Consider the following 19,723-nt stretch of genomic DNA (forward strand, 5'->3'; position numbering starts at 1 on the left):
CATATATTTATTATATTTTTTCTTCCGTATGATATTATGATATCTTGAGAGTCATAATATAAGCAAAAGATGATAAGAAGATCTGAAAGGAGGGGTTAATAACTTCAGTTTAGTATTTTCTGTAGGAGTATCATAATTTTTGTGAAGAATGTCATAATTTTTAAGAAAGGATGTAATAATTCTGTTTTTGCATATATTCATCATCTTTTTTTCTATATTAGTTTTAGATGCCATAACTTAATTTCTGAAATCACATGTTAAAACAATATATCATAATTTTATTACAGTAAATCATATGTTGAACACATGATGTTATAAAATTCTATGGACATCATAAAATTATATAAGATTGTAGAAAAATATATAGCACAGTTGTCAACTTCCTCAATTAATTTTGTATTTGATGCAGCTATTTCAAGAATCTCATTTTGAAATTTTTTGAATATGCGCTTTGTATATTTGGCTGCTACTTGCCTCTGTAAAGGTGAGGATGTTTTTAGAAAAGTATTCGTTTGCAATGATTTATTATCTTACTCATTTTCTATTTCATATTTTTTCTCCAAAGCATCTTCGTACCTATCGATAAATTTCTTAAGTGTAGTATTCAAATTTATGAACCCATCAAAGAAATGATTGATGCTCTTGCTCCTCTGTGAAGACAACATGCCTATACGGATTATTGAAAAAAAAGGAGAAGAGTTAAATATCCCCATATGCTAGAAATTTACAAACGTGCACATAAATCAAACATAATGTCATAGAAACCTGTGAAGAATGTATCCTTAAGGTAAACTAGAACCCATTTATCTTGACATTCATAAAGGTCGTTTAACCAATCTATAGCCTTGCATTCTTTATATTTCTCCATGATGTCAGTTCTACTATCAGGACTTTCCATCATCCATTGGCTAAAATATAATTCTTAGAATATCATAATATGGCATGGCAATAATTTGACCTGAAAATATAAGAATTAGACTTATGATACCCCTTCATAAAATTTATGACATTCCTTTAGAAAGCTATGACACCCCAGAACAAAATGAAAAACTGTCAGTTTTGATCTTCCTACCAGGACTTTTTCACCATCCATTAGCTAAACTATGACACTCAGAGTGTAATAATATGGTTCTGAGACAACTTAAGTTGAAAATATAAGAAATATGAATACCTCGATACAAAATGAATAAATGAAGATTTTGATCCTCCGTACTAGGACTATTTAACTATCCATTATCATAAATATGATACCCAGAGAGTAATAATATGGCCAGAAGATAAAAATTTTTGAAAATATGAGATTTGAAGTTATCATACCTCTTCACAAAATTATAATATCCCTTCAGAAATTTATGACATCCCAGCATAAAAAAAAATTGAAGGTTTTCATTCTCCGATCAGAACTTCCTATCATTCGTTGGCTAAAATATAACTCCCATAATATCATAATATGGCACGGCGACAACTTGAACTGAAAATATGAGAATTGGACTTATGACACCTCTTTACAGAATTATGATACCCATTCACAAAAATTATGACACCCAGGCACAAAACCAAAAACTGAATGTTTTGATCCTCCGAAAACTGAAAACAAAATTTTTTCATAATTTTGATTTAGGATATCATAAAAATTTTAAAAAGTATACTTAAGAAGTGCTTTACCTAGAAGATGTCAGAATATATTAACATATAATGCCATATTGTAATTTAAGATGCTCAAAAAAAATTATTACTGAATAAAAATATTTATCTAAAAATATTTCCTTAACAAATAGTATACCTTCTAAAAAATGATAAAATGCTCATCGTAGAATCTCTCTCAAGATGAGAGTCTCCATCTAAAAAATGAGGCCAACCGCGGAGATGGTCCAGTTAAGTTGCTTTGGTTGTTTGAACGAAGAAAATGAAAAAAAACATTGGTTGTCGGAGTGGAGGAAAGATAAAGAGGTATTTTGGGAGATAAGACGATGGAAGAAAATAAAAAAACCGCTGAACGCCAGAGTGAAGGAAAAACGAAGTGAAGGGAAAATAAAAAATTTCAACTGGGCTTCTCTCTCTCAATAGATATCTTTTTCTTTGCCCAATAATGGGGATAAAAGCATTTTTTCATTATTTTGAAAAGACTATAATTAATGATGCTGTAAAGCATGAAGCTGCAGTCCGTAAAAAAACAAAAGCTGTCACATCATACCATATGGGTGTTATTTGGACCGATCAAATGATGCGGTGTGCTCCATATCGAAATTTCTACACTGAGGGCGGTATACAAAGAATCACTCAAAAGTCATAATGATTATGAAGCTCCAAGTAAGAGCAGAGCCTTGGACAAGACCTTTAAATAGGATCCTGCATGAGCGTTGCTCAGTCTCGCCCATGAACAGGCCTAATCATCACCGTCTCCTCCTCTCTCTATGTCATCCTTCTTACTCAATTGGAAGTCAACTTATCTATGCATATTGGATGCAAACATCCAAACAAATCCTACATATGCAAGTAAATTAATAATTCATATCATACTAAGTTGACTTTAGCTCCACAGGTTATATCATATTCTGTCCGGCCATCACCATTCTTACAAATCAGAGAAACAATTTACCATTTTAGTTTCTTTCATGTTTCAGAATGGCTGGAGATTGCAACGAAGGAATTATCATATAATAATAATAATAATAATAATAATAATAATAATAATAATAATAATAAATTTACAATTTTTATATTTTTGAATTTCTCAAAGTTCTTATTTTTTAAATTTAATTGCTTGTAGTTAAAGTCATACAAAAGAACATCTCTGCCTCGCAAGTTCACCAAACCACAGCCCCTTAAAACTAAACTCCAGAAAGTTTCTTTTGGTCCTATCGAGCTATGTTTTCGTGCTCTTCGGTAAAAGTTTCATCTTGTCTTATATGTGACATCATTCTACTTCGACGATGGAGAATCACTGGAGATATACTTTGCTAACAGATCTAACATGTAAAGTATATCCTCTTTTACACTATCTTTCGTTCCATAAATACTCTTTTCTTTGAGATTTTTATATGCTGCGAACATGGGCCTACTTGATACACCTACCGCCCTCAACAACACAAATCCACAAATTGAAGCATGTCCGAGGTGGCCTCAAACCCATCGCCAACACCAGTGGAGACCAGCATCTTATGGACACGTATGTCGGAGATCTATTAGGAATCGTAGTACATCGGACCATCGATTACGTTATAGCGTCTTTTGTTTTGTTTTTTCCCCCAAACGTATACGCAAACGCAATACACAATGCAAAAATATTTACATGTTTAATTTAAAATTCCCCAATTTGATTACTTGGGCGCTGTTTTGAATACTAATATTGCGATGCGATGCGATGCTCGGTTCCAGAAAGCGTTAGTCCTAGTAATTCCTAAAGAACAAGGGAAAAAAAATAGAAAAGGGAAAATGACGTCCTGCTCTGGCCGCCCCACCCCTACCCTCCCCATCTTAGCCGCTAATGGCGCCGGACTCAGCCGCCCACGGCCGCGCGATCAGCTCCGCCGCCGCTCCTGAAGGTCGCCGAGCGTCCGACCGTCTCCGCCCTGAAGGAAACCCACCTCCCTCGATCCGTAAGCATCTCCCTCTCCTCCTCATTCTCTCCATTCCAAGCGCTCTCTTTTCGTTCCGTTTCTTTCTCGATCTCGATCCCTTTAGCTAGGGTATCGGACAGGCTCCCAGGGCTCGTTCGAGGCCCCGTTTTCGAGGTCGAATGGGTGCTCCATTTGCTGCCCTCGGTTTCTGGGATCACCTGTTCTAGGGTTTCTTTCCGAGGGAAGTCCGGTTTTTGATGCTCTGATTAGTCCTGTTCCTTCGATTGCACGAACTCTGTTTCCCTTTTTTAAGGTTTTAAGTTGATTTGAGAAGAAAGAATTGGAGAGCAAGAAAAAGATCGTTTTTTGCTTGATTTGCAGGTAATTCTGCCTTCTTTTTCTAGCACTTGGGGGGATTGTTGGGATATGGCGGACTCGGTGGATGTGGTGTTGGAGTTCTTGAGGAAGAACCGGTTTACGAAGGCTGAGGCTGCTCTGCTAGGGGAGCTTAATTACCGGCCTGATTTGAATGGGTCGCTTCAGAGACACCTTTCCAATGAGAAAGAAAAAGTGAGAGAAGGTATTGGATTTGGGGGAGCTACTAATTCGAGACAGCAAGCTGCAGGCACATGTAGCAGGGAGATGTCCAAGGAGTTTATTGTCAAGGAGATTGAAGTAGGTGGCATTGGTAATGGGTCTGAAAGCAAGAAGAGCTTTGGTTCTAAACAGGGCCAAGAGAGTGGCACGTCGGATCTATACGCTTGGAATTTTGGCTCGGCTAATAGTGCTACCAATTCAAATTTAAAGGATAGTGGTGCCATTACCAGCAACTTTGCTGATCTCTTGATATCCGAGGAACCAAAGCATTGCTGTGGTTTGTTGGCATTAGAAAAGAGGGATTGTGCTGTTGAAACTGATTCTGACCCATCTGCAGAGCAAAGGATTTCTTCAATCAGGAGCAAAAGTAAAACGGAGATTGAAGTGAAGCCCGATGTCAATCAGATTAGTGGTTCTAAGGTTGACAATGCTTATGCCAAAGACCATTTGCTAGAGAGCCGGTGGTTGAAAAGTGAGGAGCCATCCAAGGGGTGCTCCATGAAGGCAGTTTTTCCATTTCCTGTGGACAATGCCTCATCTAGTTATGATGGTGCTTCAGGTCTTGGTGATGATAGAAAAGAGCCAAACAATAAAGGGGAAAGCAATGATGATAGAGAAGTCACAAAGGAACAGCTAGATGATGCGTGCAGGCCTTGCTTCTCGGGGAAGTCTCAAGAAAGTATAGAGCAAAAAAACACCAGGAGCTTTGATTTGCCACATATTGGTGAAAACCACAGGGAAGAGTTACCAAGGTTGCCCCCTGTAAGGCTTAAATCAGAAGACAAGTTAGTAAATCTTCATTGGGAGGAAAAGGTTGATCATCAGGCATCTGGAATGAAGCTTTCCGGTCCAGACAACACCTTTATGATTGGGTCTTTTCTTGATGTCCCTATTGGACAAGATATCAACTCTTCAGGTAAAGTACTAGTTAAGCCATCAAGTTACTATAGTTGATTCATATATATATATATATATGTGTGTGTGTGTGTATAGGAAAACATATCTTGGGCCACCCTAAAGCGCTTATGGTATCATTATGAATATACAAGCCAAAACATGTGTGTACACACACACACACACACACACATACATACATACATATACATACATACATATGTATGTATAAAAGCTTTGTGAAAGGTTTTGTGCCCATTGAATTCATGGAATGCTTTTCTGAGGATCTTAGGGGCATTGCTTTTTCTTGCATTGCTATTACACATGCACACACATGCATGCACACACGCACAATATATACATATATATACACACATACATACACACACACACACACATATACATATATATATACATATACATATGTGTGTGTGTGTGTGTACTTATATGTATATATGTCTGTATATATGTATATGTGAGAGAGAGAGAGACTTGGCTATATTTGAGTATATCTCCACTCAGATCCGGTTAGGTCTAGATTGGACGATGAGGATCCTATATTGATGATTCGAGCCATTGGATATGATCTCTACTACTTCTAGATTGCCTATATACTAAAAATCATGTGATTTAGAGACCTTCTGGCTATGCATTAAATGGTCAAAAAAAAAAAAAGACAATCTAAATAACATTAAATGGTCAGGTCTAATTTTTTTGACCATTTAATGTATAGCCTAGGGGTTCTCAAATCATATGATTTTTGGTATGTAAGGAATTCAAAGATAGTAGATCACATCTAATAACTTGGATTATCGATATGGGACCTCCATCATCCAATTTAGACCTGATAGGATCTGAGTGAAAATCCACTTGAGTATAGCCAAGTCTAGTTCTCTCTCTCATTATATATATATATATATATATATATATATATATATATATATATATATATATATATATATATAATATAATATAATATAATATAATATGTATGTATGTATGTATGTATGTGTATCACGATCACTCTTATATTATGTTTGTGGCACTTAAAAGGGTATTATGACTACCCCCTTGATTCTCATGACTCCTGCCTCTTTTCTCAGCATTTCTTTTCTCTGTGACGATGAAACTAATTTGATTGCTATGTACACACCTTACACATGCCATTTTGTACTCTCAAACTATAGATGCTGTATTATTTCAGCAATGGATGCGCTAGTCATGAATAAATCATGCATAATAACATTCATGAATAAATCATGCATTGTAGACCATATTTAATTTTCAGTGGAACATCATTTGTTGGAGCTTTTATCTAACTGATAGAAGCACAATGACGTGAATCTTGGGTTCTACTCCATCCCATATTTGCAGGTTCTCTTAACTTTGCATGGGAAAACTTGATCTTCTGCCCTTTCAGTAGTTGATTCCAAGCCAAAAAAAAAAGAAAATGTATTCTACGTTTCAAAACCTGTATAGAAAGTCCCCCAAGTCCAACTTCCCCAAGAACTTTGGCACTTCTTTCTTGATGCTTTTCTCTATCCCCAGCATATCAAACACTAGCTGTGCCATAAGAGGACCCACTGGATGGATTATTACATTGCAAAGCATTTCATTAATTATTGATTTAGAATATTGGATTAAAATTGCTTCCTAATGACTCATGTTAGATGCCCTCCTTCTAAATATGGCAATATAATGATAAAAGAGGCTATTGTGGATTCAGGTTTTAGAACAAGAGCATATTGGAGGTTTAGGGTCAGCTTAGTGAATCAAGGAATGATCTCGTGATGGTTAAATTTCTGGGTAATGATTAAATTGTTGGTTGAATCTAATCAGAATTATTATTAAGCATTTCTTTGATTTTTAGGGGTTATAGCTCAAAAGTTAGATCGGGAATTAAGGATCTACTTGTATATTCAAATAGAAAGAAAACAAAAACCCATTAAAGATACCTTATAGTCTCATGTTTGATATGCTTTGGGGTGCAAATGAGCGAAGCAACTCACAAGCTACTTAAGTTCGACTCGACTCGACTGTCACCAAGTTGGACTCGAGCTCGAGTAGCAAAATACTCGACTCAGAGGCTCGCAAGCCTAATTGAGAATATATATATATATTATGATATTATATTTTATTTATAATATATATTATTAATTTAATATTTTAAAATATTATATTCTATTCTATTCTATTTTAATCCTATTTTTTAATTATGACTAAGGCTCGTATTTGAGCTTGAGTGTGGCTCAGTTGATATTCGAGTCGAGTCAGAGTCGATCTCGAGTATTTTTTTTTTTTTGGGGGGGTCGAGTTGAGTTTGAGCTTGGATATTAAGGCTTGATCGATCTTGAGCCGACTTTTGAGTCTGAGTATTTTGAATCGAATTGAGTTCAAGCCTTTATCTACTCGACTCAGCTTGGTTCGATTACACCCCTAGTTATATTATTGAAATAGTTAACACTATGTCCTCCCCTCTTCCTATTCTAGAAATTGAAGACGATGCTAATCTAGGTTTTGATTTCACTAAGAAAGCAAGGAAAAGTGACCCCTTTTAAGTCATAACTAGAAACTTCTTAAATTTCTGCTAGAAGTCTGAAGCACATAAAATCTAATATCCGCTCTAGTTGAACCTAAAAAAGTTAATGAATTAGACCAGGCGGCCAACTACAATGTAGGGTTCAGCAAGTTAGGGCGAGGGTCAATGTGGACTCATGTTGAAATGACTGGTGGACCCTAGGTAGTTTGGTGTATTTTTAGTTACTAAAAATTTAAATGGGAAGTTTTGAGTCCATAATCATAAAGTAGATGAATTACATGTTAAGCATATTATGTTCTAGAAAAAATCACATCTATGATTCGATCCCCATCTCAAATGAGTTTTCATCTTTGGAAGAATTCGATCCTCCAGAAGTGCTATAAGTTAGAAGATCTTTGGGGTCGTTTTCTTCTCACCTTAGAGGTCTTTCATTTATATCTTCCCGTCCCCTTTTTTTTGCTCTTTAGATTTTCATGCTTAGCATCTCTAAGAATTTATGTGGTTTCTCTCTTTTTTTTTTTTTTTTTTAATTTTTTTTCCATAGATAAGTAGTTCCATGTGATCGTTGTCTCTTACATGCATTACCATGGATGCATGAGCAGTCACTTTGCTATTGTTTCTTGGATTTTGCTATTGAATTGTTGTTTCTCATATAAATAGATATAGGGAACCCAATCTTTGCATGAAGAACCAAGCTTCATCATAATCATCATGGAAGTATTCTTGGAAAACCATGTTTTTTTATTTGCAAATTTTTAATTGTCATATGAGTACAACATTCCCCTTAGGTGCAACAGTTGATCACCCGATCAAATTAAAGACCAATTTATCACATTAGAGAAGACTCTAAATTGGCTGGTGAGTCATAGACCCAAATCAGGAAGACAGCTGATCAATTTGCATTCTTCAATGCTTACAAATTTGGGGAAATGACATATTAATATCTACTGATGGCAGATGATATTTTCTCCTCTGACTTTTGATCAAGGTATGATCAGCATGGCTACAGCAAAAGGTAAAATAAAATGATTGCTGGAAGTAACTAATGGTCAAAAGGGAGCCAGGATCAGAGCCAAGTCAATTAGGAGAATTTTTACATTCTAAAATGATTACTGGGATCTGAAAAAGAGCAAGGGATGGTACAGCAGTTGATTCTCAGTGACCTTTTAAGTTGTGACCCTAAAAATGTGATCGAACTTACGAGAAAATTGGTTCAGCCATATTGCTTATAGGTCTAGAACTCCAAGCCTTATTTAGATACTTTATTTTATCAAATTTTAGTTGTCCAAATCATGTTTAGAAGCAGCTTGGCAGTGAGTCATATGAGTTCCCATATGGCTTCTTAAGGTGACTATTGGCTTATTATGTCATTATCTGTTTTCATGTTGGCTTCATTAATAATGTAGATGTCTCCTTATATTATGTTCTATGTTCTAACAGAAATATAATACAAGTCATCTAGAATCATTCTTTCCTTCCCTTTTTTCCCATAAAGAATGTACAAAATAAAGGAACTGGAATTGTCTTTTTTACCCTACTTTATTCTTAAGTATGATGATGACTCATTGCCCAACCAAATAATCTATTAATCTAGGGACCTATAATGCATCCAATTGGGTCTCGAAACCTATATGAATCCTTTTTCTTGAAACCTTTAATGCATCCAAATGGTCATATAGCCAATCAACCAGATCACATGTATGTCCTAATAGTTAACGATGCTTATTTAGTCACCAAATCAGGTACAAATTAAGGACATATGTGCTTCACAAGAAAGAGAGATAGACAGGTGTTTATAATTGTGTTGAGTCATGGGTTTTGATGTAGCAGTTTCTTCCATTTGGAGAATTCTATCACCCCTAATCGTTGTAATTTTTTTTTAAAAAATTAGACCATTTATTCTCCCTCCTTATTTTTATGGTATAGAGAAAAGTCTAAAGGAAGTTTTATACTCCTTTGCTTATTAATTAAGCACCAAAACTGTTTGTAAAAGTTGTTCCCTAATAGGGGTGTATGTGATCCCTGCAAACTCGATAACCTGACCTGACTATTTTATAAAAATTGTGAATGGATCCAATTTAAGTTTTCGATGACCTTATTGGATCGAATTGGATTCTATATATAGGATCTGATTTCTTATTTTCTCAAACTTGGATTTAGCTATGTTCGAGTCCACAAAGCCAATAACCCAAATACAGAAAAATAAATTATAAATGTAGTATATGTAAATATAAGAATATAAAGAGAATTGGCTACATGATTTGTTTAATTCCTTTTCTTCATTTTTGGGTTTACACCTTTTTCTCATGCATGTTCTTTATTTGAGTTGCAAATCTGAACCAACGTTTAAGTTTTGATTATGTTTCAATTAAACTAGATATAAGTAGAAATTTAAATTTGTTTCAGAAGTAATTGGTTCACTTTCAAAGCCAATCATTCACTTTCCATATTATGCTCCTTTCATATTGCATGTTTCCACAAACAATTGTGATAAGAGTTTTTTTAATTTTGGAAATTGTTAATCCTGTCTAGTTGGCTCACTAAAATCATGTGCTAAATTGAATTTTTTTTAAAAAAAAAAATCAAAGCTGAACTCAAACCTGATTTTCAATTGAGTTTGGATGCAGGTTTTGGTCTTATTTATTTTGATGCAACCGAATCCAAATCCAAACTTGATTTTTCTTATCAAGTTCGGATGTGGATGCAACATGAATATGGCCCGAATCCAACCCACTTACAACCATATTCCTTTGAAGAAAGGTCATCTTAAATTGGCGTTAATGCTCTCTTAGTGCAAGAATTAGGGTTGGGAGTGATGGTGTCTTGCTCGCAAATGACTTCGGTCAGCAAAAGAAACATATAACATAGAGCAATAGGTGGGACCTCCATAAAAGGGCCTATGTAAATCTATGAAAGAGAAAATTGTTATTTGAGGTGAAGACAGATTCTTTTTATTTAGCAGAATTTATCATTGGGTATGGAAATCAAGATTGTTAGTTAGAAGATAATGGTTATTCAGAAGTAGTAAATTGATTGAATTTGTTATCCCATCCATCACGAACATTTTAAGGATGATTTTCTTTCTATTGGAGATGAAGCGAGCCCCAATAGCCCTTTAAAGTAGAGGATTAGCAAATCAGATTGGATAAATAAAGTATTTGCCTCAGGTAAGGGTGCAAATGAATCAAGTTTCTCATGGGCATCTTGAGCTCGGCTTGTTAAGAGCTTGCTTGAGCTTGGCTCAACTAGGAAATGAGCGGACTCAAACAGACTTTAGAGTTCAGCTCATAAATAAGCTGATCTGGAATAGCTGTCCCATTCTTATATAGTGAGAAAGCTTGGCGCTGCTTGTCTAAAGCTTAACTTAAAGCTTAGCTGAGCTAAGGTTAAGCAAGTTTTGTTGACTCAACTTGAGATCAAGCCAAGCTCGATCAGCTTGTTAAGAAGCCGAGTTGAGCCCGAGCAGCTTGGTACTCAGCTTGCTTCCACTCATTTGTACCCCTAGCCTCAGATATACAGCAGATTCATTTGCATTGTTCTATGGATATATTCAGTGATCATAATCTTTTCTCCATGATCATTTTGATCATGGAAAGACCACTAATCTTCTATCCACATCTATTTTATCAGTGCAACTGGCCCTTTATAATGCTATTGTGGATATTCATGCTGCATGTTCTTACATATTCTTATATCATTTTTAGTTCTGGAATTCAGGTTAAATCTTTTGAGTTATTTAGGTCATTTGACTTCTGATAGATATTTTCAGAGGTGTCATGAATTTTAGCAGATCTATTGTTCATTGGATCATTAAGAAATGGCCTAATGTTTTCTCCTATGAACTGGATGGATTTATGCCAGAAAAGAACCCTTTATATTGTTTTTTGAGGCAGCAGTCATCCTTGTTTACTTTTCACCGTTGCTCTTTCTTCCCCCTCCAGAGGAAGACCCACTCTCCTCTCTTCTTGCTTCCTCTTCATATTTTTGACTCCAAATCCTGATGGATCATGTCTTTTTTTGACCTTCTCTTGGTGTTGATTTCTCAAGAAGTCTGGTAGGTTTTTCCTTCTTGATGTCTCCTTTGCTTATGATTAGATATTCCATTTAATTTGGTGATCGAGCTTGTACTATTGTGTGCTCCGCTAGAATATATGCCTATTCTACACTCAGTCTAGACTCTAGAGTATTTTCAAGCTTTTCTTTGTTGATCTTTTTGATTTCTCAAGAAGTCTGGTGGGTTTTTCCTTCTTTATGTCTTCTTTGCTTATGATTAGATATTCTATTTAATTTGGTGATCGAGCTTGTACTATTGTGTGCTCCGCTAGAATATTTGCCTATTTTACACTCAGTCTAGACTCTAGAGTATTTTCAAGCTTTTCTTTGTTGATTTTTTCCTAAAAAAAAGCCTTTTCTTGTTGATCTTTAGTGAGAGCATGAGTGGCTCAAAGTCTGTTGCGGTCATATATCTTTCTGGCAAATCATCAGTTTAAGTATTAGTTTGTTTTTTTTGCTTCGTTCTCAGAAAAACATAGTGTGACAGCAGGTGGGAAACGAACAATTGGAAGCAGCTGGCTGTCTGTAAGTCAAGGAATTGCGGAGGATACTTCTGATTTGGTGTCTGGTTTTGCTACTGTTGGTGACGACTCAATTGATTACCCAAATGAGTATTGGGATTCTGATGAATATGACGACGATGATGATGTTGGGTACATGCGACAGCCTATTGAAGATGAAACCTGGTTTCTAGCACATGAGATTGACTATCCAAGTGACAATGAAAAGGGTACAGGTCATGGGAGTGTTCCTGATCAGGAGGAGCGGGTTCCAAGAAAGGATGAAGATGAACATTCTTTTGCTGAAGAGGACTCGTACTTGTCAGGCGAGCAGTATTTACATTCAAAAAACATTAAACAAGTTGCCAGTTTGGAGGAGCCGATAGAACTTAGAATGTCTGAAATATACAGGGGAACAGATGAAAATGATTTGATAGCTCATTATGACGACCAATTGCTGGATATTGAAGAGCTAAATTTGATGCGGGCAGAACCTGTTTGGCAGGGCTTTGTTACCCAGGGTAATAAACTAGTTAGGTTAGGGAATGGGAAAATCCTCCATGAGTGTGAACAAGGTCAACCTGTTGATCCTTTCGTAGAAAATGATCTGCATGGTTCAGTCAGGTCAATTGGCGTGGGCATAAACAGTGATGCTGCTGACATTGGGAGTGAAGTCCGTGAAAGCTTGGTTGGAGGGAGCAGTGAGGGGGACATAGAATACTTTCATGATCATGATGGTCGTATAAGTGGCAGACGACATTCGCAACTTGATGCAAACAAGAGCCGGTTGAATAGTTCAAAGAAGGATAAAATAAGGGGAACCGAGCAGGATCCAGATAACTTTATTTTAGCTTCTGAAAATGGTAGTTGTCTGCCAGATATGAGTTTTATTGATGGTGGATTTTCTTTTGCACCTCCAGCAAGAACTAGGGATATGTTGGAGGCTGATTCTGGTAAGTCTTTATGGTCAAGCAGGGGTAATACGGTTGTTGGTGATGATGCTGATGAATGTGCAAGTGGCATGGTTACAGAGGATATGCTTGCCACTTGGAGGCGAAAAAGTAGTGACTCTTCTCCTGTAAGGAGCCTTAGAGATGAGAAAACTTCTGATGCTGTTAGATCATCAAGAAATTCAACTGCATCATCAACCTCAAGCTATGCTTATGCTGAAAGAGAGGACATCAAGAAAGGACGAGAGTATAAAGCAAATGATGCGAGAGAAGAAGACCCTGGGACAACACTTGAGGATGAGGAAGCTGCTGCATTGCAGGAGCAAGTAAGACAGATACAAGCTCAGGATGAGGAATTTGAAACCTTCAATCTTAAGATCGTGCATAGAAAAAACAGGCATGTTTAACTTCATATTCTGATTATACACCATATTCTGTCTTGATTAAATATTTGTGTTTGTTGTTTTCATGTGTGTTAGTTTACTTCATGGCCTGTTTTGGTTGCCTTACCATTCTCTCTAAGAGATATATTATGTGTAAGTGAAAATTTGCTCAGTTGAGAGAAGAAAAGAAGAGAGCTGGAGGAAGAACAGGCAGTTGCTCCCACCATCCTGAGTTTCTTGGGATACTGGAATCCATCTAAGAAGATGATTTTGGTATTCAATAATCCTTGGGTCAGTGGGCTTCTACAAACCCCATACCCACCCCAAGAAAGTAAAGAAAATAAAAAAGAAAATCATCCTTCTGCTGTTATTTGGATCTTCCCAAGATATCAGTAGCTGGTTAGCCATCCAAACAGGCCTATGATGCTAATGTATCTCGAATTTGCTTAAAGAACAACCTATTTTCTTCACTTTTTCCTTTTATTTTCAAAAAGCAGCTTGCTGTTATTTAGTTTGCCTTTTTTTTTTTTTTGGGTCTAACGTGGTTTTTCCTCTTGCTTGTCTACAATTTACCAGAACTGGCTTTGAAGAGGACAAAAATTTCCATGTTGTTCTAAATTCAGTAATTGCTGGACGTTATCATGTTACTGAATACCTAGGATCAGCAGCATTCAGCAAAGCTATTCAGGCGCATGACTTGCACACAGGCATGGATGTTTGCATGAAAATTATAAAGAATAACAAAGATTTTTTCGATCAGAGCCTTGATGAAATCAAGCTTCTGAAATTTGTTAACAAGAATGATCCTGCTGACAAGTATCATATCTTGCGCTTATATGATTACTTCTATTACCAGGTGAGTATTCTGGTGCTTATTAATGGCATTCCAGTTCAAGTTGTGTATTAGATATCAGTCAGTTTCTCTCTCAGAATTGTCTTAATGAGTCTGATTTACCCAATGAAACTACAGTTATATTTGTTCTTCAGTGTCAGTATTACATTCACCATGCAATACTTAGTTATGCAATTATGCTCCACAATATTCATGGTATGTTCTTTTGTTAGTTTGAATAACTTCATTCTTTCTACATTTTGTCAAATTTAGGCTTTCTTTCTTGAACATTGATGTCATTATGACTCGCTTTGTTCATTTATAAGGTAATGGTGGGCTCTGCCACACCTGGGTCTTCTAGGCCACTTATTTTCTCAAAATATAATGCCATGTCTTCTTTCTATCGTGCTGTAGACATTTGGTCTTATGTTTCAAGGAAGTCCATCTCTTGCCTAAAGTGTCCATGGCTTTTAATTCTCAACAACCCATAAAGGGTTAACATCATCCTGCAAGTGATCATGAAAGTTTTTAGAATTTGATAGGTCATGCTTGGATTTGTAATGCTGAACCCATTTTAATGGTTGCCTGTCAGGTTTAGGTCTATGGAGGTCATCTAAGCATGTCTTGCCTTACTAAAACCCTTAGTGGTATGATCTACCATTGGATAAATGAAAAGTGGGTAGAAAGAAATAGATATAATTTCTTCATATTATATGACTGTATCTAAATCAATCAATTGGTACAATATCAAAGGGAGATGGCAAGAGATTCCAAGCTTATTCTTATTATATGCATTATTCAGCAAGATATGGTCAATTGATTTAATAGTTCAATGCATGTTTTTAGAATTATCACAATATCCTTGCTGTTAATGAATCTTAAGTGATCCACATCTTCAGCTTAACTTTATTTTTAGCTAAAATTATTTGCCTCTATGATGAGTCCAAATAATCGCTTTCCCTTGCTTATAAGCTTTTGTTGTACTGTCTGCAGTTTTACATTATTCACGTTACCTTTCTCTATCATGTCTTGAGACATGATCTTTCACATGAATGCATCGTGAAATAATTCATTACGACATTTATTCAATAGTGTCACAAACCTATGGGGCCTAAATAATTTAACCATCTTGCATTATTTTTTTGTCATATTGTCCTTTTACTTTTGTTATATTCATTACATTGTACTCACCATAATTTATCATTATAGTTCATGGAGAGAATAACATACAAGTATGAAAATACCAAATAAAGACCAATAGCTTTGAGATGGACGGCTCAACCAAAGATGGTACTAGGCCTTAACCAGCACTCATATTTACAAAAGCAATGCTTTCCAAATTGAAGAAAATCATATTAATTTCCTTAACAATATCCAATTATCTACTGAAGTATTTTCAGCCTCCAAAGTCTCAATCATGCCAAGGTTTAGAATATGTGGATTGTGTAGATATTGGTTCGATCATCATGATATGGTGTACCATGCCATGTCATTGTCTTTGTTACAAACTGGTAAAACATATGGATGAGATACTTTATATACCAGTCTAGTTTATCAGTAGTTGTTTGAAAGTGGTAAGTAGACATCTTTAATCACATAGACCCAAGGTCCGCAGTACCATCCTCAACTGCCCAGTTCGGGGCGTACCAAGCAATATTGGAGGCGGATTAGGATGGTTTTGGCCTTGACATCGAGAAAGAGGGGGAGAGGGAGAAGGAAAAAGAGGAAGAAAGAAAGAGAGGGTGGGGAGGGAGGGAGGGAGAGGGAGAAAGCTGCTGAGGGGTGGAGGAGGGGCTCTGACCTTCAGTGCAGGGGGCCCATTTTCATTTTGAAAAAAATTAAGTGAAGTCGATAAAGGGGTTGCTTGTTTTTGTCTGTCTGAAATTTGTTTCAAAGTGCAGATAGTTTTTGAATTTTTTTCTCTGATCCGATGGACTCTTCTCATTTTTGATATTATCCTCTGTGATAAACTTCATATTTTGATTCTTGATTAACTGCCAATGTTTCTGTAATCAGTTCTTAGGCAAATGGGGTAAATGTCACTAATTAAATACTCTACTTCTACCTAGTCTATGATGATTACCCTGTGAAAATTGATTTTCATGCTTTCTGATCTCAGCTGTTGCTTCACTACACTAACATCTGATTTGCTGATTTTATGAATGAGCAGGCGATTTTAAGCTGTGAAACTGCATATTTTTTTTACTTTGCTGTTGACTCTTTTCATTGAAAGCCTGTTTAGCATTGGCTTCCTTTTTCGCATATTATTTGGTCTAGAAGTTCATTTTTGTGGTCAGTGGTTGCCTCCGGATCGCCACTTTATCATTAAAAACCCTCTGAAGTAATCCTAGTTTAGTGGTCAATATTTTGCTTCCAGTTATCAAGCTTCAGCATGCTATTTGTTTTATTTCTTTCTTGATTTTGCTTTTTAGCTGATTTTCTTTACTTTTTCAGGAACACTTACTGATAGTTTGTGAACTTCTCAAGGCAAACTTATATGAGTTTCACAAGTTCAACAGAGAATCTGGAGGGGAGGTTTATTTTACAATGCCAAGATTGCAGGTTGTATGCCACAAGTTTACAGCCTCAAACTTGAGATTCACTATTCGCAGTTTTTACTCAATATGTGCTAATACTTTCTTAAATCTTGAAAATATTTCACGTGCAGTCAATAACTATCCAATGCTTGGAGGCACTTCAGTTTTTGCATGGTCTTGGTCTTATACATTGTGACTTGAAGCCTGAGAATATATTGGTAAAGAGCTACAGTAGGTGTGAAGTGAAGGTCATTGACCTTGGCAGTAGTTGCTTCGAAACAGATCATTTATGTTCTTATGTACAGTCACGATCCTATCGTGCACCTGAGGTTATTCTAGGCCTCCCTTACGATAAAAAGATAGATGTATGGTCACTTGGATGCATCCTGGCCGAACTTTGCACAGGAAATGTAAGTTTTTAGATCTGTCTTGTTTAAATTTCTTCTATATTACTTTATTTGGTTGTGCACCATATAGGTCAAAAAATACATGTAAATTTAAATGCGCCATTTTCATGTTCTGTCCCATCACTTCTTCATAGTTTGAGGCATTACATGAATGTCGCCTTTCTCTTTTAACCTTTCCTAGGACATTAAGAAGAAGACATTGGCTTTAAGTAAAAGTTTACACATCTTAACGTACTTTAATTTAGCTCACTCTGGAAGAAAACATTCCTCTCAGCATGCATGGAATTTTAGCCAGCCTTATAGTCTATTGCTACTTGCAGCAGGGGTTCACTCAGTTGAATTTTGCTGCATATCTTTCTCCTGAAACAACTAACCCTGTGCTTCATGCTGGGAATTTATAAGCGGCTTACCATGAACTATTACCATGTCATTGTTTGCATATCATAATGTATATATGTGTTCCTTGGAAGCTCTTGCCTATGCAAAATCCTGGCATTTATTTTCAGGAGGGAGTGGTCTCTTTTGCTGATGTTTGTTATAATGCTGGTGACTTTGACGGTTTTGCTAGTTAAAAAGGAGGTCCAAAAGGAAGGTCCTTTCAACCAACCTCATCTAAAACCCTCTTCTTCTCAGTCCAGCTCCCACTTTGCATGCTCTTGTTCATAATTTTGGAAAATATGCCTTTCATAGAAATCCCCACTTCAAATTTCTCTGAGAAAGCTGAATAGAAATTCCAAGCCACACAATGACTTTTGTAGTGAAGAAGATGCTCTCAATTTGTCAACCAAAAGAATTATTTGAAAAAAATATTGATCATATAAGAACAATGTAAGTTTGATTTCTTAGGAAGCCTATTTATATCTTAGTTATGAGTTATGACTGCAGGTAAAGGGAAATTGTTCATTTTTGACAGGTTCTCTTTCAAAATGATTCTCCAGCAACACTACTTGCACGTGTGATAGGAATTATAGGCCCTATTGACCAGGAAATGCTGGTGAAGGGACGGGATACATACAAATATTTCACAAAGAACCACATGCTGTATGAAAAGAATCAGGTTTGAATTCTTTCTTTTAGATGACCTTTTCGTGTGCCAAGGGTGAACTGCTGCAAATTATTTTCTTTTGTGTCATCTCATTTCTGCAACAAGAGTGCATTAAAAATAATAGTTTGAATAGCTGAATATGTTATTGTTAAACTTCAAAGCAGCCTATTGCATTGGTGTTTATGTAGTTTCCGAAGCCAAAATACCAGGAGTATCTCTTTCAACAATCTCCACATTATTTCCCTGTTTAATTGTTGTGACTTGGCATAGTTATGTCTAGGGGCTCCGGAAATTGGAATTGCATAGTTTGTTCTTAAAATGGACTTGTATCCTTGATGAAGTTATTTGCAGCTAGAGTGAGTTGTAGTCCATCTCTGTTTTTTTTTTCTAAGTGGCTGTCATTTTATAAAAGTTTTGACAGCTATATCACTTGTCGACATGCATGTCGGTTACATCAGGAATCTCACTTTATCCATAAAATTCTTTCCTTCCATTTGATGATATTGTCTAACGATCAAGTTGTTTCACCTCCCTTCATTTCAGGAAACCAATAGGCTAGAGTATTTGATTCCAAAGAAGACTTCCCTCCGCCATCGGCTTCCTATGGGTGATCAAGGTTTCATCGATTTTATTGCTCATCTGCTTGAAATAAATCCAAAAAAGCGTCCATCAGCATCTGAAGCATTGAAGCATCCATGGCTCTCCTATCCTTACGAACCAATATCATCGTGAAATGTTCCCTGGTGAATGGGCTGGAGAATATTTGTCCTGCCTCATCAGCACATGCTGAACTGTGACATATGAAGATTGCAGACCTGTAGGATTCTAGCACGGCTCGATGATCATATCAAAGAAAGCATCTGCCTCTGAAAAAGTTGTCTTATCTTCTCCTGCGTTTGCTGCTTAGAAGGCGGTAGGTTGCGACAGTCCCTTGGTGGTGTGGTGCTGTGTTGTAAGCTAACTTGTTTTGTTTGTTGTAAGCCGAATGTAATTGGGCATGCACTGATCAGTGCCTTCACCTGGATTAGGACTGCCCTGTTGTATATGATGTGATTATCGTTTGAGGCGTTTGCAATGTTGGTTGTGCCCCGGTTCTGACCTGTTTCTTTAGACCACCGATGTAGGTCATGCTAACGTGTTTTTTTTCTTCTTTTGGGAGCATTCGCCCCAAATGTATCATGGGTGGAGTGTTCTATCATCTGTGTTATTATTTGTTTTTGTGCAACTTCATAACTGCAACGGTCATGGAATGAGCGTTGAGATGTCTGAAGTGAGTTTTCTCCATCTCAATTAATTCAGTAATTTTGGATTGATTTTTTTTTTTAAACTATATATATATATATATATATATATATATATATATATATATATATATATATATATTCTGTGGGTTGTCATTTCAAGGTACTAAAGTTTTGAAATTATA

General features: G+C 36.3%; 1 protein-coding gene across 3 annotated transcripts; it reads left to right on the forward strand.

The window, feature by feature from the left end:
* Positions 1-3,379: 3,379 nt before the first annotated feature.
* Positions 3,380-19,599, forward strand: LOC105056364 (uncharacterized). 3 transcript variants are annotated; one of them, XM_010938531.3, is made up of 8 exons: positions 3,380-3,599; positions 3,942-5,073; positions 12,113-13,490; positions 14,053-14,332; positions 16,763-16,870; positions 16,977-17,255; positions 18,166-18,309; positions 18,841-19,599. In XM_010938531.3, the coding sequence occupies exons 2-8, from the start codon at positions 3,987-3,989 to the stop codon at positions 19,027-19,029; spliced, it is 3,465 nt and encodes a 1,154-aa protein (XP_010936833.1). In that variant the 5' UTR covers positions 3,380-3,599; positions 3,942-3,986; the 3' UTR covers positions 19,030-19,599. The 3 variants fall into 3 exon arrangements, with proteins under 3 accessions (XP_010936833.1, XP_010936835.1, XP_010936836.1); XM_010938533.3 differs by having other exon boundaries at positions 12,131-13,490; XM_010938534.3 differs by having other exon boundaries at positions 12,134-13,490.
* Positions 19,600-19,723: the final 124 nt, after the last annotated feature.

Source organism: Elaeis guineensis, chromosome 13, assembly GCF_000442705.2.
Source record: "Elaeis guineensis isolate ETL-2024a chromosome 13, EG11, whole genome shotgun sequence".
Taxonomy (NCBI): domain Eukaryota; kingdom Viridiplantae; phylum Streptophyta; class Magnoliopsida; order Arecales; family Arecaceae; genus Elaeis; species Elaeis guineensis.

Excerpts from the sequence above, each read along its gene's own strand:
- LOC105056364 (XM_010938531.3), top strand. The coding sequence starts at position 3,987 with ATGGCGGACTCGGTGGATGTGGTGTTGGAGTTCTTGAGGAAGAACCGG. Across the intron at positions 5,074-12,112 it reads ACAAGATATCAACTCTTCAG|AAAAACATAGTGTGACAGCA; the intron begins GTAAAGTACTAG and ends CTTCGTTCTCAG. Across the intron at positions 18,310-18,840 it reads TGCTGTATGAAAAGAATCAG|GAAACCAATAGGCTAGAGTA; the intron begins GTTTGAATTCTT and ends CCTTCATTTCAG.